At 43.0% G+C, this 24,668-nt stretch overlaps 1 protein-coding gene across 2 annotated transcripts in view; it reads left to right on the top strand.

Moving 5' to 3' along the window:
* The window catches only part of tmem131 (transmembrane protein 131), a 43,873-nt gene extending 19,412 nt beyond the window's left edge, over positions 1 to 24,461 (top strand). Inside the window, exons 6-42 of one of the 2 annotated variants that reach the window (XM_030727075.1) lie at positions 860 to 976; positions 1,071 to 1,193; positions 1,281 to 1,361; positions 1,767 to 1,917; positions 1,999 to 2,055; positions 2,154 to 2,215; positions 2,309 to 2,417; positions 2,753 to 2,861; positions 2,969 to 3,122; positions 3,879 to 4,049; positions 4,440 to 4,550; positions 5,060 to 5,194; positions 8,788 to 8,892; positions 9,011 to 9,097; positions 9,236 to 9,388; positions 9,482 to 9,557; positions 10,837 to 10,951; positions 11,033 to 11,171; positions 11,264 to 11,373; positions 11,455 to 11,527; positions 11,666 to 11,817; positions 11,894 to 12,036; positions 12,530 to 12,716; positions 13,831 to 14,016; positions 14,375 to 14,530; positions 17,275 to 17,340; positions 18,400 to 18,830; positions 18,914 to 19,074; positions 19,157 to 19,287; positions 20,590 to 20,708; positions 21,480 to 21,614; positions 21,708 to 21,858; positions 21,991 to 22,109; positions 22,197 to 22,278; positions 23,155 to 23,255; positions 23,331 to 23,491; positions 23,572 to 24,461. In XM_030727075.1, coding sequence (XP_030582935.1) covers positions 860 to 976; positions 1,071 to 1,193; positions 1,281 to 1,361; positions 1,767 to 1,917; positions 1,999 to 2,055; positions 2,154 to 2,215; positions 2,309 to 2,417; positions 2,753 to 2,861; positions 2,969 to 3,122; positions 3,879 to 4,049; positions 4,440 to 4,550; positions 5,060 to 5,194; positions 8,788 to 8,892; positions 9,011 to 9,097; positions 9,236 to 9,388; positions 9,482 to 9,557; positions 10,837 to 10,951; positions 11,033 to 11,171; positions 11,264 to 11,373; positions 11,455 to 11,527; positions 11,666 to 11,817; positions 11,894 to 12,036; positions 12,530 to 12,716; positions 13,831 to 14,016; positions 14,375 to 14,530; positions 17,275 to 17,340; positions 18,400 to 18,830; positions 18,914 to 19,074; positions 19,157 to 19,287; positions 20,590 to 20,708; positions 21,480 to 21,614; positions 21,708 to 21,858; positions 21,991 to 22,109; positions 22,197 to 22,278; positions 23,155 to 23,255; positions 23,331 to 23,491; positions 23,572 to 23,844 — 4,992 coding nt within the window. In that variant the 3' untranslated portion in view covers positions 23,845 to 24,461. The remainder of the gene's footprint in view (positions 1 to 859; positions 977 to 1,070; positions 1,194 to 1,280; positions 1,362 to 1,766; positions 1,918 to 1,998; positions 2,056 to 2,153; positions 2,216 to 2,308; positions 2,418 to 2,752; positions 2,862 to 2,968; positions 3,123 to 3,878; positions 4,050 to 4,439; positions 4,551 to 5,059; positions 5,195 to 8,787; positions 8,893 to 9,010; positions 9,098 to 9,235; positions 9,389 to 9,481; positions 9,558 to 10,836; positions 10,952 to 11,032; positions 11,172 to 11,263; positions 11,374 to 11,454; positions 11,528 to 11,665; positions 11,818 to 11,893; positions 12,037 to 12,529; positions 12,717 to 13,830; positions 14,017 to 14,374; positions 14,531 to 17,274; positions 17,341 to 18,399; positions 18,831 to 18,913; positions 19,075 to 19,156; positions 19,288 to 20,589; positions 20,709 to 21,479; positions 21,615 to 21,707; positions 21,859 to 21,990; positions 22,110 to 22,196; positions 22,279 to 23,154; positions 23,256 to 23,330; positions 23,492 to 23,571) is intronic. The other variant, XM_030727076.1, reaches the window with a different exon arrangement.
* The last annotated feature ends 207 nt before the right edge of the window (positions 24,462 to 24,668 follow it).

Here is a 24,668-nt window from a genome sequence, read left to right as displayed (position 1 = left end):
GAAACAGAAATCACCCTGAGTCATCGCCCACTTAAACCACCACCACCACCAAAATGCTAAAGTTACCATGTAGCTGTGATGTTTTCATAGCACTGGAGCTTTGTAAGGTCCGTGTGGAAGTCAGCATTGATATCTGTGAGGTTAGACATTTGTGGGTCTGTACATGTGCACGGACCCGTTTGGTTTTCTTTTCAGAACATGACTCAGTGACGATATCCGTGAGGGTCAGGAAGTGAAGGTCTGCCTAATGAACAACTGAATAGAAACATGACCCACAAAGTGGTGAAATAGGTTCAGATTCATGAATTCTGGTAGATGTGACAGATGGCAGATCACGCTGGTGTAAAATTGCTTTTCATTTTTTTAAATATTTGCTTATTTCTGTATTAAAATGCATGCCCACATCAACTAATCTTGAAAATACTGAGCACAGATCCAAAGTATGAATAAAGTTGTGGTCCTAAAGTGTCCATAAAGTGTTTTCTGTTCTGACCTGTGTGTGGTTCAAACTGAAGGGGTGATGTTGTGTAGTTTCCTTGAAGGATGGTTCACAGCCAGTTCTCAGGCTGTATTTACTTGTATACCTCTGGCTGTTATTAGGCTGTTATTTTGAGGAATTATCTGAATTAACTTTTAATTTTATGTTGAGCAGCACATAAAATCCAAATGTAAAATCTCATGGAAAAAACTAAAAGAAAGCTCCATCATTTTGACCTAAAATAGTTTTTTAAAAGCCTTTTGTTGACCCTGAAATTTTGACTTGTCCCACCGTCTTTGCTGCTGATGTGTGTTCAAGATTTTTTGTCTATAACCGTCTATAATCTCTTTGGCTTTTCGTTTAAACCTGTTCTTCCAACAGATAATACCCCCAGGAGGGAACACGTCGTTCGATGTGGTGTTTCTCGCTCGAGTAGTTGGAAATGTAGAAAACACATTATTTATTAATACGTCGCATCACGGAGTGTTTACATACCAGGTACAGATGAAGCAACACACCTACTTCATAATTTCTGTTTTTAGTGCAGAAAGTGTGACTAACTAATATCACTTGTCCGTCGTTGTACCTGAAGGTTTTCGGGGTCGGCATCCCAAACCCCTACAGACTGCGACCCTTCATTGGGGCCCGAGTCCCAGTAAACAGCAGTTTCTCACCTCTTATAAACATCCACAACCCATACAGTGAACCACTGCAGGTAATTTGGACAAATTAAAACTTTGATCATTTTATTTGCATATTTGTTGATGATTGATTATGCTGCTCGTCCCCGTCTACACTCCAGGTGGTTGAGATGTATTCCAGTGGTGGGGATTTGCATCTAGAGCTTCCCACAGGCCAACAAGGAGGCACTATAAAATTATGGGTTAGTTCCTCTTTGGGATTTTCCTTTCTCTGTCTTATAAATACTTTTTCAGCAGTGATTGGTCACATTAAACATGGCTGATGTGTACAATAATGAGGTATAGTAATCCCTGTGAGTCAAAGCTCAGATTACCATTTTTCTTTCTATTCTTGGCTCTGCATGATGTCACGGGGAGGGGAGGGTGTAAAGTGAAGTAAAGAGTTGTTGCAGACAGTGGATGAACTGAACGGCTGAACAATATCCAGCATTAGATAAATAAGGATTCATTGACCTGTGAATCATGCAGAGCTACTCTGGTAAAGGATAAGAGTAAAAATATGGAGCTTGGAACGAGTGCAATAGGCCATTTTTTGAGGATAGGTGTAGGTGGTCTCACTCACACTGACTGACCCTCCCCTCCTTCAGGAGATTCCCCCATTTGAGACGAAAGGGGTGATGAGAGCCAGCTTCTCATCCAGAGATGTGGACAACCACACAGCTTTCATCAGAATCAAAACCAATGCTCCCAATGAGGACCAGTTCATCATCCTCCCCGTAGAGGTGGAGGTCACATCAGGTGTGCTGCCAAACCCTTGTGAGAGAGTTCATTTTATTCATTATTCTCTTGTAACACTTGCATTTCGCTAATTGTTTGCAGCCCCTGGCATATATTCCTCCACAGAGATGTTAGACTTTGGTACACTTCGATCACAAGGTATGCAGTTCTCAAAGAACCTACACCTGAGTTTTTATTTTAATTTTTATTATGAGTTCCTCTGACTCCTCCCGCTCTTCCTCTTCTTTGTACTGCAGATCGTCCAAAGCTGCTGAATCTGCACCTTTTAAATTCAGGAATGAAAGATGTTCCCATTACGGTGTGTATCCTGAGCTGACTTTAAAAGGAAATATAAACACCATGATTATCTCAACCCCCACTTGTAATCCATTCCTTTATTCGTGTTTTTCAGAGTGTACGTACAACACCGTCAAACGAAGCCGTCACAATAGACTTCAAGGCAGTTACACTCAAAGCTGGAGAGAACAGATATACCAAAGTTGCAAGTATTAGTTTTGATGGTAAGTTATGTTCCTTAGTAGGTCAAAGGAAGTTGAACCTGTTGGTGGCTCTAACACTGAAATATGATGTGGGCATTCATAAGATTTCAAATTAAGCCAGATTTTTACTGTGGAAACTCTAAACGTGATTCATCCTTGTCAGCTTTCCTTTTAAAGCTCTTGGTACAGAGTTGAATCATAACCTCACTGTCAAAAAAAGTTGTTCTCCTTTGCCATAGTAGTTTCTAGAAGGTTCTTTCATTTTCTGCCTCTCTTGCACAACTTCCTCTTTCAGGGCCTTGGATGTATTATGCATCATCTTATCTGCTCTTTCAATCTTGTTTTTTTTGCTGCAGCTTCAAAAGCCAGAAGACCATATCAGTTCTCTGGTAAAATAACTGTTAAAGCAAAAGAGAAGAGTTATTCCAAGCTCGAAATCCCATACCAGGCAGATGTTTTAGAAGGGTAAGTTATTCTGTGGGTGAGCATGGAGAGAAAGGACAATGTTCCAGTAAGAGCTGATTTGAAGCTTCACTGCTGTGTGTGCGCGTGTGTGCTTCCTCTTCTGGCAGCTACCTGGGCTTTGACCACACAGCCACATTGTTCCACATCAGGGACAGCCCCGTGGACCCAGTGGACAGACCCATCTTCCTGACAAATGCCTTCAGCTTTGCAATCCGGATACACCACGTGTCCCTCCCCGAAGAGGCCAAAACAATGTTTAATGTGAGCAGAAATTTCTTATCATGGTGATTCAGTTTAAAAAAAACAACTGACCCCCACCTGAAACTAAGCGTATTTCCTTGTTTGAAAATAATTTGAATATTATAATAATATAGCCAAATTACAGCCTCTTAAAGTGCATCAGAGTGCTTTGAAGTCCTCACAATTTTGCAAATACACAAAAAACACAATCTAACGACAAAATCTGGTTCTAGTTCAACACAGTTTTTCTATAACCAGCTTTGAGTTTCATATCAGTTTGAATAAACTGCAGCAGTCTGATATCTGTGATAGACAGTCTGTGATATAGAGGAGCAGAAGCAAGCATGGGTACCGCGCATGTTTGATCTGGTAATTCACTGGAGAAAACTTCAAAAACTTCAAAAAGGGCATTGTGGGTAAACTTTGAAGGCTCATGTCAGTGTGTGGGGTAGGTGGCTATATATATATATATATATATATATATATATATATATATATATATATATATATATATATATATATATTTCTATAAAAGTGTAGATTAGTTTGACCATTCTTGAGGGGGAAAATTCTCCTTTTTGCCTATATTTGATACCAGACTGTAAAATTTTGCATGCCTTTATGAATTTTATTATTATTATTGTACAAAAAACACCAGCTGCTTCTGGGGCGTTAGGTGGGAAACACTCAATGATTTTCTGTCAGAGATCATCATGACTATGAAGTCTGATCTCAAGGGACCACACTAACATCACTTTATTTGTCTCTCTGTTTTAGGTGCAGAACTTCAGCACACCCATCCTCATCCACCCACACGAGTCGCGTTACATCTTCTCCCTCCTCTTCCGACCAGTTCGACCATCCATCCACATAGACAGCAACATCCTGCTCATCACAAATGCTTCAAAGTTTCACCTGCCTGTTCGGGCATACACTGGCTTCTTGGAGGTACACAGTGGACATAGAGTGGTTGCAGACAGGCTCACTGAGTTCATCATTGTAAATATAACTATGTGCTCTTAACTAATAGGATAATATCCAAGGAGAGCTCCTGCACTCTTTATAGATTCAAAACAGTACATTTTTGCTCTTGCCTCAGTGGTTTGGTCCACTGCCTGTCATCCTCTAACTTTACCTTGGAAACATCAAGTGTAAGATGTGTGCCACTGCGCTTTAAATCCACCATTGAATAGAGTAAAACTTATGCCATTTGGAACCAGACTGCATTATAGCTCTGTTATACATTGCTGTTGAATCTGATACTGTCACTCTTTGGCTTTCTCTTAGCGGGCCAAGAGTGTCAGTCTGTGTAACTGTTTTTACTGTCTGTTTTTACAGCCTCTGGTTCTGCCTCCCAGTCTGAAGGAGAACCTGCTGGACTTTGGTATCCGCAGTGCAACGGACACCAGCAGCATCATATTTGTGGTGGTCAACAGTAACCCCATAGAGGTGAGAAGCTGCATGAGTTGATGTTTCAATGATTGATTGCAAACCGTCACAGCTCAGCCTATTAGAATGAATCCAGGTGGTGATTTGAAAATTTAATTTCAGTGGTCACTCAGTTTTAAAAAGTGCATGTTTAAAAAAAAAAAAAAAAATGGTTCAGCATTTTTTGTACTGCTTCAAAAGTTTTTTATTTCTCGCAAGTTATACTTCTCATACACACCTGCTCATTCTCACAAGACTGCAGAGTGTCACCATCAGTGGCATCTCTGCTCATCAGCACAGTATTGTTGAACCGAGCCTATGCTAACCCAGCAAACATGACTGAGACACTGACATCACCCTTCTGAAAACTGGTTGTGGTATGACGGGAAAAACTGCACTGTGGATGGACAGATGCTGGTGGTGCTTCCATAGTGAAAACTATTTAAAGTAGTCACATGTTGTTTGATAAAAGTTCAAAACGGCATCCAGTCCAAAGAGAACAATTCACTTTGGTCCTTTCTGTCCTCCAGCTGGAGATCAAGTCCTGGCTAGTCACAGGAGACAGTCTCTCCATGGAGCTGCTAAAAACAGAAAAAGGAAACACAACGGTGGCCCAAACTCACCTGGAAGAGCTGCAGAACACCTCAGCCTCCCATCATAAAACGGTAAGACCTCCACAACCTGACCGCCATGACAGTAACTCTAACAGGAAACTAGAGAGAGCAGAGCAAGCACCAGTCAGACGCAGTCCAGTCCAATGAAATCCTACGACTGTGCCACTTGAGTTTCACTTCAGCATTTGTGGTTATAGTTTTTAGGTTTTTTTTTTCTTATGAGACAGTTGTACAAGGTCATCACTTCTGTATTTTATTATTCACGCAAAGTTAAACTGAAATCTGTGACCTTTGTAAATGTCTGTCATTCCCCTTTTTTGTGACAAAAATTTGATTTTTCACATGAAATAATACTTTTTAGTAAACTATGGATGTTTAGTGCAGTTTAACACATTCAACAGTATTTCTCCTCCGAGCGTCTGTCTGTGAGGTTTTACATTTCCAGTCTATGTGCAGATGTGCAGCATGATATTCGTATTCCTGGATGTTTAGTACCTTTGTACACTTTGGCTGTATTTATCTGAAGTGGAGAGTAAACACCATGGAGGATTTCAGGCTGCTAATGCTATGGTATATATGCTAATTATATGCGGCCTCTTTCTCATGCCCGATCGGTTTAGCCCAGGGGTCGGCAACCTGTAATCCAGAAAGAGCCATTTGAACCCGGTTTCCACGGAAAACAAAACAGTGAGAGCCGCAAATACTAGCGGAAGCCGGTAGCGGCTACCGTGAGTGATGCATATATTGAGAAACTTAAATAAATAAATAAAATGATTTTATTTTAATATTTCAAGATCACAATAATGTTCCAATTTAAAACTACAACAAAAACCGAACTGACAAAAATAAAATGCACTTCAATTGGATACTTATAATTTACTTCCACGGGCCGCACAGAGCCGGAGATTAAGCCTGAATGAGCCGCGGCTTGCCGACCCCGGCTTAGCCGAATCATGTGATCATATTGTGGTGTGTGGTTGGCTACCTACTTGGCCATTATTTAGTGAAGTGGAGAAAGTGGGATTCCCCATATCTATCAGCTGACCTCGGTCCCTGAACAGCTGGCTGTAGCTGATAGGGCTGGGCGATGTGGACCAAAAGTAATAGCTCGATATTTTTCAGTTGAATGGCGATGTACGATATATATCTCGATATATTTTCTTCCTAACAGTATAAACAAAAAGGCCCTTCAGAGTCAAACCTCTGTGTCCCAAATGTCACAGACATTTTTAATTAACATTCAGCTGTAGATGTACGTGAAGTGCAGTGCGAAGCTGTGCAGAGGCAAACTGGGAGACGAGAAAGGCGAACTGGTGGAGCTACTAGTATGATTGTAACGCGACCTAGACTATATCGATATAAACGATATTGTCTCATCTTATATCACGTATGAAAATATATCGATATTTTTTAAAAATCGCCCAGCACTAGTAGCTGATAGTGAGAACCTTCTAGGTAAAGATCCAGTCTGTTTATAGGAACATCAGTTCTAGGCTGCAGCCTGATTGGTTAGCCTGTGATGCCGACTTCTGATTGGCTGAGCATTGTCTAACATGTTGGTCAGGGATGACTCATGGCTATAAATAGTACAGACTATGACTCATCATTAAGCAATATTAAAGCCATACCTACTGCTCAGCAATATTGCTCAAATGTAAACAATATGGTTGCCTTATGATTATAGTGATGTCATACATAATGCATTGATATCAGCAGGTTATGTAGTAATATTATTGTACACACATGAGTAAGGTGAATACCTTGTATGTATGTCAAATTTTCGTGTTAATAACTTGAAATTTTGTCTTAGTGATGCAAATTTGAACGCTCTGAGGAAGAGGTCATTTCCTTGTTACCTTCGACTTATTGACTCAAAATTTTGGGTTATTTTCTCAAAATTTTGAGTTAATAACTCGAAAAAAAATTTATTTTAATTATTATTATTATTATTTTTTTTTTTAGTGGCGGAAACAAGCTTCCATACACCCATGTACAGAGTGCAGTACTTCCTCTGACCTGTTTCCATGGAAATGTCTGTTCTAGGATGTTACCAAAAAGTATTTGTAGAAATATTAAAGATGATAACAGGATACCTCTGATGGCATGCTTACAATGGATTTGATTTAATGATTATCGTAGATATTGAAAACATGTTTTGGAATCGTATTATATCTTAACTACCCCAAAGAGGACTGAAAGGATCTGGATCAAAGTTCAGGGCGAGGTCTCCAAATTAGGGCAGAATAGTTTAGCAGGAGGTAATCAGAGGTCTGCTGAAGGGTTTCTGTTAGGAGATGGAGCTGTAACGGTGTCCTCACCTCTACATTTATTTGATATTTTCATTAATGGCGGGAGGATTTCCCCATCAGTGATGAGTGCCAGTTTGTTGAAACTGTGGGTTCTGGCTTTAGATTGAGGCGTTTCTCAGTTTGTGTTGATTTTATCTGGAATGAGGATCGTAGCACAGCGCAGGGTGCTGGTTGGCATGTGTTAATGTTATTATGAGTACTTTAGAGCTGATGAGGAACGGGAAGTTACTGAAAAGTGGAAGTGTGAAGTTTTACAATAAGCGGTCTCATAAATCTACAGCAGCCCAATAGATGAGACATTACTGGTGGAAGAATAAATAATAATGGGGTATTTATTTGAACTAAAACAGTATCAGACCATTTAATCACCCCACCCTGAAAGATGGTAATGGTTTAGGCCACTGATGTAGTACGATAGACTAAAACAGTTTGAGAAAAGAAAAGGGTTTAATGCAGCTGAGATGAAGTTTGTGTGGTAGCATGTTTTCCCGTCTGTGTGTTGGTGGTAGCTAAAACATCACTTGGCCTGCTGATTACTGAGGCAGCATCTTCTCACGTTACTGAGGCTGCCACACCAGCTCAGCTCATAAGTCGATCCTGAAAGTCGTTCTTGCAGCTGTGTGCAGCACTCACAGGACATCTCCTCAAGTTAAGTCAATTTATCTAAAAGCACAGTTAACCACGGTGCCATACAGCTAAATGAATCTGGTAATAACAATTCAAAAAACAGACACAGCAGTTTGAAATTCATGTAAAATGTATATCTGATACAGGATTTGAAATACACAACCTTCCTAAAGTGATGACTTAAAAAATGATGAGTTTAATGTGGAGTTTTGATCAGTTTTGTGGGAATAAACTTTCAGCAGCTCAAGACTTGATTTTTAATCCTGCTGCTGCTAACTGAGGAAAAAGATCCAGTAAATCTGTCTTTTATTTTGAAATTCAGAATTCATCTGGAATTCTTTGGTTTTAAACTTTTCCCTTCCGAGGAGCATCTCAAGAAGCCAAAAAGCCTTCTGGAGTTAAGTTTTTTTGGCTTAGTGTCTTAAATCTACATTGATATGAAATATGATATGAATATGAAGATATGAAATATGTGCCTGATTAGTTTTGGCTTTTCAAGAGTCACTGCAGTCATTAATATATGAATTATTTCTTATTCCCTTTTTGTGGAAAACAAGTTTACTGCACGTCTCAAATATGGACGCAATCTGTCGATCACAGTGATAAAAGATTGTTATTCCAACCGAGAGAGAGACTTCACAGGTTTCTTTAGAGAAGTTGAAGCCTGCCCACACGGTGCTAAAAAGCAGAGAAACTTTGTCTTTACAGGTCATATTAGCATCCGGCTATTATGCAGCATTCAGAGTGACACTCGTGGCCAAAGCTCTGGAGGGCACATACGATGGGGCCGTGCACCTCACTACAGATTATGAGGTAGGCCGGCTGCAGTCCAGTTTTCAGGCAGTTATTTCAACATTAAAACGTGTTCATTACAATGCTGTTGTGTTGATTTTATGTTTTTTTTTTTGTTTGTTTTTTGGCGGGGCCTCAGATATTAACCATCCCGGTGAAAGCTGTCATCGCAGTGGGCACATTGAACAGCTCCCCCAAACACATCATCTTGCCACCTTCATTTCCTGTAAGTAACTTTAAATTGTAAGATTTCGTGACTGAATTCACACCAGTAAAGATGAGAAGGTGTTGAAAGAAGAAAAAAAAGCCAGCTTCTTGTTTAATCCCTCAGGTCTTATATTAAGTTACATGTGTTCTTCTTTAGGGGAAGGTAGTTCATCAAAGCTTCAGCATACAGAGCGCCTTCACACAGAAAGTGAGACTTGAGCAGATCCGCTCCCTGACAGAAGACATTCGATTTTATTACAAACGTCTCCGCAACAGCAAAGACGAGCTGGAGCCCCGACGGAAATCTAAGGTGGGAAAATCATCCCAGCCCTCACAAACACAAAACGAGGGCCGTTCTTTCTGTTTAGACACAAACTTACTTGAATCTTTTCATGTTTTCCAGGTGGCAAATATTTATTTTGATGCCGGCTTGCAGTGTGGTGATCACTGTTATGTGGGCCTGCCATTTGTGCTTAAATGTAAGTTTTAATTTTTAAACTCTGTGTGTGTGTGTGTGTGTGTGTGTGTGTGTGTGTGTGTGTGTGTGTAAGTGTGTAAGTAACAACACCCCTTTTGGACTGGATTTATGTCTATGAGGAGGGGGGGGGGGGGGTCATTTTAGAGTCACTTCCTGTGTCGTTTTTCACCCTGAGGCTGCAGTGACACGAAACAACGAGCTGCTGCCATTTTTAGCTCGGCTGTTTCAAAGGAAAAGTCGAGCTGCTGTCGTAGCCTCGGCAGTGTCTGTTCAACAGAAACTTTAACGTTGGCCATAACTCGAACGATGTGACCGAAGACATTCAAATTCGCACCATAGATGCATCTACTAAAAATCTGACCTCGACCTGAAGGTAAAGAGAGGTCAAGTTTGCTGACCATCTTGTGAACTTTGACACCCTCACAAACAAATCCAAAACAGCAGAATGTTGGCACCCACTCAGCTCGCTGCACCGTTTTTAGGTTTAATCCCATCTAGAGCAACGTGCTCATTTTCAAGTTTTTAATTATTACGAACAAATGGGATAGCAGCTGAACCCACGAATCAAATAAAGGATGGAACAAAATAATTGCTAATAATAATAATAATAATTCCTGTCCAATAATTCCCTAACCTTGCTAAATGTGAAACTGGAAGAATCAGAGTCAGGATGCACCCATCCAGAAATTTGGGTTTGATATTGGTCTGATCAAAAAGCTGGACTGGATATCAGTGACAGTGGGCCAGGCAGTTCAGTTCATTTCTATGTTGTTCTGTGCTTAATGTGTGTTAGCTGCAGGAGCGCTAACATAGCATGAAAGAAGCTTTTCTTTGAGGGGTTTTTGTTTGCTCTTTTTCCTTGAATGCAAACTTTGGTCTCTATGAGACGATGCAACTGAAAAGCTCAGACAACGATTTTCCCCATCAGCTCCTGTCTCTCATTACGTTCAGTTTAAAATTTGTTGGGACTCAGTAACATAACAGCTTGATTGGTTCACTTCGCCCGTCTGTGCTCCACTCTGTGTGTGAAGGTGCACACACAACGAGACTGAGAGCAGGGAAAGGAGAAACTAAGGTGTCTGTCAGTAACAGTAAAGACTGCTCAGGAGCACACAAAAACAACTACTGACGGCGCTGTATTATTTCTGATGTTATTATCAGACAGATATATGGATGTTTCATTTTTACATCTCGCCGTTATCATCGATCCGTGCCGTTCCTGCGGGTCTGGATTAAATGGCTTATAGATTCTTTTTCCCCCCTCCCCTCCCCTCCCACAGCTGAGTCCAAACCTCACGGGCTGGCGTTGCAGGAGGATATCTGGGACTCTGATGTAGATCTTCACCAAAAACTCCTCAGACGATGGAATGAGCTCAACGAGCACTCTGGGCACCAGTAAGCATGTTAGGGATTCAAGCTTGGTATTAAATGAAAGTTATTTGTTTTTAGAGAACTTAACTTCTTTTCTTACCAAAGGATTGAAGCCGTCTTTGAAGTTAACACAGACCTCCAGAAAAATGTGCAGGCGAAAATAACCGCACACCTGACGTGGCCTTCGCTGGTCAACTCTTCGCAGAGAATCACGTTCCCCCTGACCAACACCAACAGCTCCTCTGTGAGTACAAGCTGCTCACCTCCCATTAGCACACAGACACAGGGGTGTTTAGAAGTGTTTGAAGTTGAGGTGTGGTGTCCATTTCTCCACAGGATGAGGAGGTGATTCTGCAGAACCCTGCAGATGTCCCTGTTTATGTCCAGGTGCTCCCCTTGGCACTGTTACCCAACCCTTCTGTGTTTTCTGGAAAACTGGCCGACAGGTGAGAAGTCACCACAAAACCCCAGTTTGTTCTTTATTTATACTTACACTGACGATCTTCTTCACTGCTTTCATTTCCCAGGTTTCCTTTAGGAAATTTGTCCAACATCAACATCGACACAAACACCTTAGAGTTCCAGGTTCACAGAAATCAAGTGAGTCGACTTTGTGGTTATTCAGGAAATCAGCAAATCAGCTGCTCGTTGCATTGCTAATGACTGTCCTCTTGTCTGTGGATGTGACAGCATGTGGAAAATCATTTATCTCTAACAGCCTGTGTCTTTGTGTGACAGACGTCCTTAATGAGGAGCAGTACAGGCTTTGTAGAAGGACCAACCAGGCCCTTTGTGTACAACCTCCTCCTGCAGCCTGGAGAAGTTAAGTCGTTCAACGTGAGGTTCACTCCCGTTGGCAACCACAGTGTCTCCTCCCTCCTAATAGTCAGGTAGCACCACATTTTAATGGTACAAACCTAAAAAATGCATTCCTCTGTTGAAGTTAATCACTTTACTGGGGAATAGGAACAACCTGACTGTGATCGACACGATCATACTTCATGGACGAGGCACGACAGAGAGCCTGAAAGTTGGAGGGAAACTTCCAGGACAAGGCAGCTCGCTGAGGTTTAAGATGACTGAAGCTCTGCTGAAAGACTGTACAGAGAGTGAGTTTATATCAGAAACGCAACACATGTTCTTATAGAAATCTGTGACAGCCAAGGTGGTGGTTTCAGCCAATCAGCAGCCGGCCCAGGAAACACAAGTCAAACATGTTGCTGAGCAGTAGAGGTTCATGTCAGTTTCAACTGTGTGCTTGGCCTATTAAAGAGCATTACATGGATTTAACAGTGCTGCATTTTCAAAAGCAGCCCCACTATAACTAATACACAGTTATGAGGGCAGAAACAGAGTTGTTTTATAAAGTCAAATAGCTCTAATTCAGTAAATTCAATGAAATTAAATAAAAAATGTCAGTTAATACAGGGAAAAGGTAATATTATTACTCATTTACAAATACTATCTTAAAAGCATCCAAATACACAGTGAGCCGTGCTGTTAACAGGATTTAGTCCAGTAGGTTTATGAGTACATTCTCTGTCTTTTCCTCTTTTGAAACAGAGTAACATTAAGTGTTTACCGTGCCCGTCCTTCTTTCAGAAACAAAAGTAAAAGAGCCAAACTTCACTCTGAAAAGGACGTTCAGAGTGGAGAACACGGGCTTGCTCCCGATCACCATCAAATCAGCAGAAATCAACGGGCAGGCCTGCGAAGGCTTCGGATTCAAAGTTCTCAACTGCCAAGAGTTTTCACTCAAGCCAAATACTTCGAAAGACCTCATCATACTGTAAGAGAGCTGCACACACCTCCACATCAGTGTTTTCTCTGCACGTGTGTGTGTGTGTGTGTGTGTGTGTGTGTGTGTGTGTGTGTGTGTGTGTGTGTGTGTGTGTGTGTAATTTAACATTGCTTCAGTGAATCATTACTGAAAACAGTTTTAAGACTCCTGTGAAGCAGCAAAGGCTAAACTTCACTCACCTGTAATGGTGTGCTTTACCTGCCCTGCCAGGTGCATGACAACAGTGAGATAAGCAAAACAGGTGGAAACACCTGCAGGCTGAAGAGTGCCAGCCATGAATGGATGATGAAATATTTTCACTGCCATTACTTTCTAATTTCACAATAAAAGTTGCACCAAACTGACGAATTGCTGGTTACCAGAATGTGAAAGAATATATAATATCTGAAAGCAGTGAAAATAAAAAGGGTTTTCTAGAATAAAGTCCTACAAGTCATGACTCGAACAAATTAATGTAAAAGCAAACAATGAACAGAAGCGTGTTTTTATATGAGAAGAATAAGCTGAGTGGCGTTTCATAAATGGGTTTTCATGACCTTGTTTCTTTGTTTCCCCGGTACTTTTCCACAGCACTGTTGTTGTTGTGTTAACACAGAAACGCCCAGCTGCTGACACACCTGAATACAATTCAGATATGCTTCTCATGTCTCAGTAATATTTGTTACTGTAGCCTTAATAACAGGTATATTGGTTTTATTGGCTTAATTGATTTGCTTGACTATTAAGTTTGAACTTTACTGCACGTTTTGCAGGTATTTGTCTGTTTTTGTACACAGGCGACCCTTTCATTTACTTCTGTGTCTGTGAACCTGGACTTGAGCAGCTCAGGCAGGTGAAGCACAGGAAGAAATAACAGAAAGAGAAATGTGCTGTCAGGCGTGTTCGTTCGAACAAAAGCCTCTCAGATGTTCATTAAAGACAAACAACATTCATAGCAACCACACCCTTCAGTTTTTAAATGGACACATCTCGGTGTCTATAAATAACTCATAAATTAGCTCATAAATCCCAAAGATACCTTCTAGGTGTTTCCTCTCCTGAAACAGGTTTCAGGTGGCCCACGCTGCACGCTGCTCAGGGCTTTCTGTCTTTTTCTTGTCAGGTTTACACCCGACTTCACTTCTTCTCGAGTGATCCGGGAGCTGAAGCTGGTGTCGTGCGGCGGTTCAGAGTTTGTGTTTGTCCTCAACGCCTCGCTGCCCTATCACATGTTAGCCACATGTGCAGAGACCCTGCCCAGACCCACCTGGGAGCTGGAGCTCTACATCATTGTGTCTGTCATTATGAGGTGAGTGTCGCTGAAACCAGAGCTGCACACAGAGCTGAGTTCTGGGGTTTAAGTTGGCTTTCTGCAGTGTAGAGTTTGCAGCAGTCAGGTATTTATTAATGAGCCAGATGTACAAAAATCTTCCTTCCATCAGCCCAAAAAGCAGAGCAGGCAGCCTGTGATGCACTCAGGTTTAGGGTAGGTCACATCTGTGTGAGCGTGTGTTGAGCCCGTGAGTGTTTTATAAGCAGCGTTTGAGTTCACATTGCCGTGGCTTTGGAATATGATTTATTGGTAAGAACAAATGAAGATTCCATAAAACTTGATCTGAGCCTCACAAATGGTTCATTTTGTTTTCATTTTGTTTTGTTTCTTGCAGTTTCATGTTTCTGCTGGTGATCACCACAGCGTACCTGGAGGCTCAAAGCATATGGGAGCCTTTCAAGAGACGTGTGTCCGTGGAATCCAACTCCACCTTGGAAACGGGGAGACCCTTTAATCTCAGGGAAATTGTGCAAATTCACAGTGACTCAAAGTAAGTGTAAAGGTCGAGCCGTAACCCGTAAGCCCGATCACGGGACGTAAACGGGTGTATTGAAAGGTGAAGGCGCATCTGGGTAAAGATAATTGATTTTTGAGATGAAGGACATAAAACTCATGCAGCAAATATGTGCAGAACATTTTTACAAAGACTACAGTGGTGTGAAAAAGTGTTTGCCCCCTGCCTCATTTCCTGTTTTTTTGCATGTTTGTCACACTTAAGTGTTTCGGAACATCAAACCAATTTAAACAATAGTCAAGGACAACACAAGTAAACACAAAATGCAAGTTGTAAATGAAGGTGTTTATTAGTAAAGGTGAAAAAAAATCCAAACCATCATGGCCCTGTGTGAAAAAGTGATTGCCCCCCTTGTTAAAACATACTATAACTGTGGTTTTTCACACCTGAGTTCAATTTCCCTAGCCACACCTAGGCCTGATTATTGCCACACCTGTTCCCAATCAAGACATCACTTAAATAGGAGCTGCCTGACACAGTAAGGTCCACCAGAAGATCCTTGAAAGCTACACATCATGCCGAGATCCAAAGAAATTCAGGAGCAATTGAGAAAGAAAGTAATTGAGATCTATCAGTCTGGAAAGGGTTATAAGCCATTTCCAAAGCTTTGGGAATCCAGCGAACCACAGTGAGAGCCATTATCCACAAATGGCGAAGACATGGAACAGTGGTGAACCTTCCCAGGAGTGGCCGGCCGCCCAAAATTACCCCAAGGGCGCAGCGACGACTCATCCAAGAGGTCACAAAAGACCCCACAACAACGTCCAAAGAACTGCAGGCCTCACTTGTCTCAGTTAAGGTCAGCGTTCATGCCTCCACCATCAGAAAAAGACTGAGCAAAAATGGCCTGCATGGTAGAGTTCCAAGAAGAAAACCACTGCTGAGCAAAAAGAACATTAAAGCTCATCTCAATTTTTCCAAAACGCATCTTGATGATCCCCAAGACTTTTGGGACAACATTCTGTGGACCGATGAGACAAAAGTGGAACTCTTTGGAAGGTGTGTGTCCCATTACATCTGGCGTAAAAGGAACACTGCATTTCAGAAAAAGAACATTATACCAACAGTAAAATATGGTGGTGGTAGTGTCATGGTCTGGGGCTGTTTTGCTGCGTCAGGACCTGGAAGACTTGCTGTGATAAATGGAACTATGAATTCTGCTGTCTACCAAGAGATCCTGAGGGAGAATGTCAGACCATCTGTTCGTGTACTCAAGCTTAAACGTACTTGGGTTCTGCAGCAGGACAATGATCCTAAACACACCAGCAAGTCCACCACTGAATGGCTGAAGAAAAACAAAATGAAGACTTTGGAGTGGCCTAGCCAAAGTCCTGACCTGAATCCTATTGAGATGTTGTGGTATGACCTTAAAAAGGCCGTTCATGCTCGAAAACTCTCTAATGTAACTGAATTAGGACAATTCTGCAAAGATGAGTGGGCCAAAATTCCTCCAGAACGCTGTAAAAGCCTCATTGCAAGTTATTGCAGACACTTGGTTGCAGTTGTTGCTGCTAAGGGTGGCCCAACCAGTTATTAGGTTTAGGGGGCAATCACTTTTTCACACAGGGCCATGATGGTTTGGATTTTTTTTCACCTTTACTAATAAACACCTTCATTTACAACTTGCATTTTGTGTTTACTTGTGTTGTCCTTGACTATTGTTTAAATTGGTTTGATGTTCCGAAACACTTAAGTGTGACAAACATGCAAAAAAACAGGAAATGAGGCAGGGGGCAAACACTTTTTCACACCACTGTACATGGGATCTGTGGCATGTGCAAATGTTTGTGTACCACAGCTGGCAGATTTTTTTTTTTTCTATTTGAGTCTTCTTTTAAGAATTTTAGCCATCTTTAAGATCTCCTCGTGCCTGCAGCTGGACTCTCCTCAGTCTCACATTCTCAGCCAACCCCACGATGTTGAGACTTAGAGGCTCTTTAGTTCTCCTTTCTGTCCCGTTTACACAACCCCAAAGCAGCATATTTTTCACCCTCAATTATTCTTCAAAACAAGTAATGAGACAAAAGCAGCTTCGTGTGTCTGCAGCTCTGTTTCAGTTCTTTGGGAGGTGGAAGCAGCTAAAGGTTTCCTGTTGACTCTCCATGCTTGCTCATGAGCTCTGCACCACCTCAGATGTGTCAGACACATTTTCCTCAGTTCATGACCTTTCTTATAAGGCAGTTACAGAGCCAGACATGGTTTACCGAATTTGTTTTCTGCAGTGAAACTTTGGTAACAACTGAAGAAGGTCTCATTTTGTTAAAGCACGTTTGCTGCAGGAGCTGCTTGTTCTTCAACACAGATTTGCTCCTTTTTAATGGGATTAAATGCCTCTGACACTGAGAAGATAGCTGCTGGCCGTTTGGTTGTGGCTAACCGCTGCCCACAGTTTTTACCATGTGTGGCTCTGTAACAGCTCATTATCTGTTATCTCCGGCCATTCACACATTTTGCATTTTAATCTGAGGCTCTGAGTCAGAGCACAAAGCAAAACTTTATAGTGGCAGTAATTTCTTTATCACATGCTGTCCTAATCCAGGCCAGAATTCAAATTAAGAGCAAACTTGTTCTAGAAGCACTCAGCAGCCGTCTTTAGGCGTTTCATTAACTATAGAATCAACAGACCTCCTGTGAAGTTTTCTCATTTTGCCCCAAAATAAGATTTTTTTTTTCCCCCTGAACGTTTTAACTCCTGTCACCCTGTTTACCGAATTCCCCAGAAATTTCAGTCAGGATACTTTGAGTGGCGTGGTGCTCTCACGATGTCTCCGACTCATTCCACCATGGTATGAAAAAGCTTGTGCCTTTTGTTGTCTTTATGTTTTTATTTACATATTCTCATCTTCGATTACCGCCAGTTAGCGTCTTGATAATTGTCCACGAGCAGAGCCTGCGGTGAGGCAGCCCACATCTCTCTGTGGGTCTCTGAGGGCATGTTGCTGCAGAGGCAGAAAGCTGCACCACAGCAGTACTTACTGACAGTTTCACTACTTTATAAATTCATGTGGAAATCAGTGGCTGTTACAGGTTGACCCTCTGTGTCTTTTCTCTCTACTCTCTTCATCTCCTCCTTCCTTCTCAGGTGTGTCAGCTGGAGTATCTGTGGAGTATGGACAGGAGGCTGCAAAAGGAAGGTCTCTCTTCCTTACCCAGATTGCTGCTCCTTTCCTGGGCCTATTGGGGATGGAGGCCCAGCTAGCCTGTTTTTTTCTTGGCTTTATTTGTTCTTTAGTTCATTTACAGTTTAATTAGTTTTGGGAGGGAACGATCCAGGTCCTGCGGCCCATTGGGTGGCAGGTCTCCCTTTGTTCTGTTTCTGGGGTAAATAAAATAACTTTCATTGGTACTCTTAGTCTTTGGTGTGGCATCCTCTGCATGTTGAGATCTGGTTGTGGCTGTGCAGGGGCATGGGTCTCTCCCGGTACACGTCCCAGAAAAACATGGAGGCTCAACTTGTCTCCACGAGTACGATGTGTAAAGAGGACGGCACAGCCGAGATTCGGTGTACCAACAAGAGTTCTTTTATTTACATCAGAAATAAAATACCTTAAAAACCCTGAACTTCCCTCTGAAGCTAATTATAATGAACTTAACAGCAAATAAAGCCATGGTCCTCTGTCCCAAGATTAAATTAGACCTTCAATAAAGGAGCAGGAATCTGATGAGCTCCCTGCAGGGAAAACATCTTTCTCACGCTCCACCTGAAAGACTTCACCTGACACACCTGAGAAAGAGGAAATGTGTAACAATGACACAAAGAATATAGCACAGTAAAAACCTGAAATGAAACCGTAAAGATGCAGCATGTACAGAGTAACTGACCGGACTTCTCTGTGAACACTCAGGCTGAACGACTACAGCGACTCAGCCCAGAGCTCCAGAGGTCTATACGCGTCCAGCAACGGAGCAGCTCGTGGAGGCCGACAGGGCAGCAGCCGTACCTCGTCAGACTCCGACAGCCAGGGTAACAGGTCCAGGATCAGCTTCACCCGCCCATCTATGCAAGCTCCTTCCTCCCAGCTCACCAAAGGAAGTTCAGCCTCAGGCCAAGAAGGCCCTCCACCCGCCTGCCAGCTAACCAACCGCAAAGGTCGCGGCACCAAACAGTTGGACCTCCAGAGTCAAAGTTTAGGCAGCTCATCACTGCCTCACAGAGGCATCTGCCCCGATGAAGCCGAGTATGCCAACCTCATAGGAGCCATGGACAACGACCTCGACCGTCCAGAGTCGCTCAGTACCGAAGCGCTTCGGGAGCAGAACTCCATACAAAGCAAAGGTACACACGCCAGTTTGAATCAGAGGAGAAACTCTGTGTAGCTTCTCACAGGCTTTTAAAGTGTGTGCTGATATTGTTTGCAGTGTTGGAATCCAAAGGGAAGCTGCGCAAAGTAAAAGCCCAGAAGAAGAAGGAAGAGAAGGAGAAAAAGTCAACAGTAAAGACTCAGGGAGACGACAATGACGACAACTCCTCCACGACTACAGAGACCTCCAATCCAGACACGGAGACAAACATTAAAGAGGTGCATGCAAACGAAAGCAGTACAGCCCAGCTCGTCAAGTCTGTGTTGATTTCTGTTTCTGAATGTGCATCACTTTTTCCAGGAGCCAGCAAAAGAGAAAGGAGGGACAGGAACCACGGAAACGGCAAAAGAAGAACCCTCAAATTTTCTCATTAAACTCAAAACCAAGAAACAAGGAACCACAAAGAAGGAGAACCCAGCAGAAAAATCCAGGTTTGAATTTGAACCTTAAAGCAGAGGTCCCCAACCCCCGGGCCGCGGACCGGTACTGGTCCACAGGTCATTTGGTACCGGTCCGCGCTTAAAGAATAAATAACTTACATTACTTCAGTTTTACTTATTATCTGAGTCTGAGATTATAAAATTTGGAGAAGCAAATCCAGAAATGAAGCGATTACAGCAAAATTCAATATTAGATCCCAAACTGTCTGAAGTCCAAGTGGAAGACTTAAGCCAGATTTTTTACAAGTTGGATGAAATTCCTGGGCCATTTGACTCCGACTGAGACGATCTCTGCTGTGTTTGTTCATCTTATTTTGAAGGCATGTTTAAACATTGCCATGGCAACCAGAGAGTGCTGTGGCGTATTCATCTGCAACACCTTAAAGGCCGATCCATGGAAATACCGTCTAACACTAAACCGGTCCGTGGCTCAAAAAAGGCTGGGGGCCACTGCCTTAAACGACTAAACATTTATGACCTCACCTTCTCCACAGAAATCGTTTTTAGGGCCGCTGTCGATGAGACGACGATCAGCTGAGCCGGTATCGAGCCGCCCGGTGACCTAAATTCGCTGCTCTGTTCTTCATGAGTATTAATTCTGCAGTGGTCAACAAAATATTGCAGAAAGATTTTTGGTTTTCCATAAATTTTCCAGAAATACTGTAGATTGATGTTTAACAAATTTTCAATATCTGATGTTTTTATTTTGTTACAAATTTTCTAGATTTGTAACAAAATAAAGTATCTGCTCAGTGACGGTCGAGCTGCAGCCACATTAGTTTCCGTTCCAATCTGTCACCTACTGTAAATGGTAAATGGACTAGTTCTTATATAGCGCTTTTCTACTCAGTCAGAGCACTCAAAGCGCTTATACAACCTGTTTTGCATTCACCCATGCACTCATTTTTACAAAGCTAAGTGCTTTTTAATTAACTAACATTCACACGCATACATACTCCGACAGAACGGTCGGAGAGCAACTTGGGGTTAAGTATCTTGCCCAAGGATACATTGGCATGTAGCCTGGAGTAGCCAGGATTCGAACCGCTGACCTTCCGATCAGTAGGTGACCTGCTCTACCTACTGAGCTACAGCCACCCCGTAGAAGTAAAGCCTCTGACAGCAGAGCTCTGAAGGCCGACACGCGTCTAACGTCATCATTTATATCTAAAAACTGTCACATTGGCACGTAGAAATATAATGTTGGGCTCATCCACTTGGTAACTTCAAGGTTAAAGTAAGCACAGCTGCTTTCACTTAGTGCTCTCTTTGACAAATCGCTCTTGCTCTCAGTTCCCTGGAGCTGCCCTATGTAACACCGCTGGAGACCAAACAACGGAAGAACTTCCCATCCAAGTCTCTCCACCCTCTCACCAACATCACAAAGACGAGACCTCTACAGAAACAGAGATGTGAGTTCCTTAAATGCTATCTGCTTGCTGCTCTCTTCAGCTTTAGATGAGGCTCCTTCCTCGATCATATCTGACCCCCTCAGAAGCAGCTCTTTTTCCTAGCTTTACAATATTTAATGAAGCTGTTTGACCTTTAACCTCAGAGCACTTATCTTTTCCAGCCGTCATAACTTCATAAGTACAGTACAGAAATCCACATGAAATTTCCAGGACAGAAAAACGCATCACAGTGCTCATCACTTTAACTGAATCAATGCTACACTCCACGTGTCACAGTCTAAAGCCAATATATAATATTTTAGTTCTGCATGATCTTTTTTGTGATGATCAGAGTGAATAACCTGCAGCGGGTTGATGTCTGTGACGTAGAGGAGCAGAAACCAGCATTCGATGTGTGATCTGATGTTTGCTGCTCACAAAGTTGCAGCATATGAAAAATCTCCTTTTATAGCTTTAAATGCATCTCCTGAATAAAAAGTGCCAAATTTCAACCCCATGTACTTCGAGAGCCTATACCTCTGAGTATTTTCTTATGATGAAGGTAAAACTTTGCATGGCTTCATTAAACACTGAGTCAGCTGACTGTGAGGGGGTCGGGTGAGTTTTTGTTTTTTATGGAATGAGCCAGAGATATTAAATCAGATGGACACAGTGCTTTTATTCTGTGTAATTTTCTCACAGCTTGCATGAGGGCCAGTATGCAGCTCAGAGACATGTCAGGGGTACTTCCTGTGGAATGATTTTGGTGGTTTGATGTGGTTTTTTTCACAGTAGATGGAAGGCTGGAGGACGGGGGAACCTCCTTTTTCCCCAAAGTGACTGAGCCGGGACACAGCAGCAGCTCTGAAGGAGAGAAGGAGTGCGCTTCACCCGAGTGGGACGTCCCTTTCCCCCCAAACAGCATCCGTAAGTCCAGACCCAAGCCACTCAGTCACATCGCGTTCAGACCGGTCTCCTGCCAGTCTAACAAGCTGCTTTGCTCCTGCGCTCCATGTACAGCGGCAGACAGTCTTCAACAGATCTCCATCCAGACAATAAACGCCGATCCTTTCCTGAAGCGATCAGCCACAGCTGGAGCCTGCTCCCCTCCACCAACCTCCCCCAGCTTACTGTCCCGGGGCACCTATAGCAGCGTGGTCAGCAGCAAGAGGTATCCACTGATTCACGAGGAGCAAATGCAGCCGTTTAATACTCCCATTAGCACTGTGAGGCGCTGAGCTCAAAGACAGCGTGCTGGAACTGTGTGCATGCTGTTCTGGTAACGTTTGCTGTGTGTTCACAGTGAGATGAACCAGAAGAAGGCCCCAGGAAATAAAGTCTCTGCAGTCCTGCCACAGCCAGGCAAAAATGGGAACCTCACCTTTGCTGATGCCGTAACTAAAGGTTATGACAAAAGCCCAGGTGAATATGTAGCATGAATTAATCCTTTGTTAGTGTGAACATTTTCTTACAGCGGTTTGTTTATGGGATGTTTTCTGTTCCCCTCAGGTGGCTCTGGCCCAGGTAAAACCGACAGCCAAAGCAAGAGTCTGGAGCACATGAGATCATTTGAAAGCGACAGCTCGGACAGGTAATAAAGCGCATTATAACCTGATTTACTTACAGCCTGCACCAGCGCAAGTATGGCATTTAAAACCTGTGGTCAGCTTGTTCCTGGAAGCCATGGAAACGAGCATATTGAGGACTATTGGAAGTGTATTTGTAGGAGTTTCACTTTTAATGTTTTAGGAGGAGAACGGAGAAATAATCCAAAGGCAGGCAGTTTGCTGGGCTGAAATAAGTATTTGTTGTCTGTGTCTGATCTGGCTGTGATAGTTGCCACTAGGAGGGAGATATTATCAGGACGAGTTATTGGCACAGGTGGATGGCTCACAGCTGGGAACGCAGTACCCTGAGCTGCTGCTCAGTGAGCTGATCTTAACGAGGGGGATTTTAGGGAGGAGGAGAGTCCAAGTTACTTGGTAGTGCTTCAGGTTTTTAGTCACATTTCAGTTCAGAGATCAGTCCACAATTAAAACAATGAAAGCTCTGCATGTTCTTCCTCAGCAGCTCTGCAGCATCAGATCTGTCCACAGGACAGGAAACAGGAGCCTGTAAACAGTCTCACATTCAGAAACCCTCCAGTTAAAGCTGAAAGTCTCCACTTCAAACACATCTTGAGTGCTTGATGTTGAATCCCACAGAGCTCGGGTCATTTTCCAAACGCGTATGGGCCTGGCTGTATGTAATATTGGCTTCTATAAATACCTGCAGCTTCACATGCTATGCAGAAAAAAACAAGAGCAGCATGATCTGGACTGGCTGAGTCTTTGTTTACAGATGAGCACATTGTTGCAGAAATTTCCACTTCTGCATTTTTGTGATTGTGGCCTCACAATAACTCAACTTAGGATCGGTATCTTAGAGCCAGATTTACACTGGTTACTGGTTCTTCTCTCTCTCACAGCTCTGGATTGTGGAGTCCAGTCGACACAGCCAGCAGTCCAAACTACCAGTCAGCCAACTCTTTCTCCGCTTTTGGGTCCAACAACCCCTTCAACCTGACGGGTAAGTAGAGGAACGCAGAGCGTGTTTGGCAGCGTGTTCACCGCCTTTGAGCTAAAACGTGTGTGTTGGTTTTAGTGTTCAGTGGAATGAGTCTCCAAAAGCCATCTGAGCCGCCGCAGAGCTGGCCCGAGTTCACCACCGCCGTCCCTTCCTCCTCCATCTGGAACACACCGACCCCCAGCGACCCCCTGCACTCCTGGCCCAGCAGCTCCAGCCCCCCGCCCGCCCCGACCACAGTAAGACCCCGTCTGTGGCTTGTTGCAGCTCACACATACTCTCACTTCCTGTTTATTAATATATATTTTTTTCCCCTTAGTCACTCCTGGGAAGTGGCCGCAACCCCTGGTCTACGACGACACCCTTCAGCAGCTCCATTTGGTCAACAAATGCAGATCCAGCCTTAAACCCCTTCCCTCCAACCACCAACTCGACACCTCTGACCGATCTGGTCAGCAGCTCCGCACCATCTCCGGCCGCGGTGGCTTCCACAGAGATGAGTCGCACCTACAACACCTGGAGCATGTGGGGCCCCAGCCTGAACAGGCGCAGCTCTGAGCCCTGGCCCAGCTCCTTCAACAACAACAACTAAAAGGCCACGCCGTAGCACTTAAGACAAGCCCTCTGTACGCTAAATCAGATTCTTCTGTAATTAGGGTCTCGACAGGAAGCAGCCTGGAGCGATCAGCAGCCCGGTGCTGCGTTTAGGTTTCTGCAGCTTTTTATTCACGAGGGGTGGGGGTGCAGAAATGCTAACTTTTATTTGGATTTCTTTTAACAGGTGCCCCTAAATTTAAAGAGGTAATGGCACAGTGAACGTTAACCCCTGCTGATATAGAAAGGCTGATGATGCTGCATTCCTCCTTTAAAAGGCGGAACATGGAGCAGAATCTCTAAAGTTCAGTATTAATGTTGGAACAGACGTCGTATTTGAAGCCATATGTCCTGATTTCACCATCAGTTTGGTTCCTGTTGGCAGTTTTGAAGTCAGTTTTTGCACCATTGCACCAGGTTTTTATTTGGCTGCAGAGATCTTAAATAAATCTGAAATTCATGTTCCCCTCTTTGTTTTTTCAAGCACGGGCCTAGCCCTCCAAATATCAAAGCTGTCTGTGGGAATAAACTGGTCAGGTGATCAAAAAATATTTAAGTTTGAGGTTTGACTTGTACATCACCTCAATTTGTCAGCAAATTCAAATAAAGGATTTCAGCAGAAACTTGTGCATCTGGGTTTTATATTACATTTAAACAGGACAGGAAGCTTATTTCAAGCTTCAGGTTTTTATTCTCAGTCTACCAGAGCAGCTCTGTATGATTACAGCTCAAAATAATCCTCCTTTGTCTGATACCGGCCCCAGTGCAGCCCTTCAGCTCATCCTCTGTCTGAAGCAAGCTGTTAGCTCTCATTATGACCCG

Source organism: Archocentrus centrarchus, chromosome 4 (assembly GCF_007364275.1).
Source record: "Archocentrus centrarchus isolate MPI-CPG fArcCen1 chromosome 4, fArcCen1, whole genome shotgun sequence".
Taxonomy (NCBI): Eukaryota; Metazoa; Chordata; class Actinopteri; order Cichliformes; family Cichlidae; genus Archocentrus; species Archocentrus centrarchus.
The sequence above is the reverse complement of the archived record's forward strand: the minus strand, read 5'-3'. Positions and strand labels throughout refer to the sequence as shown.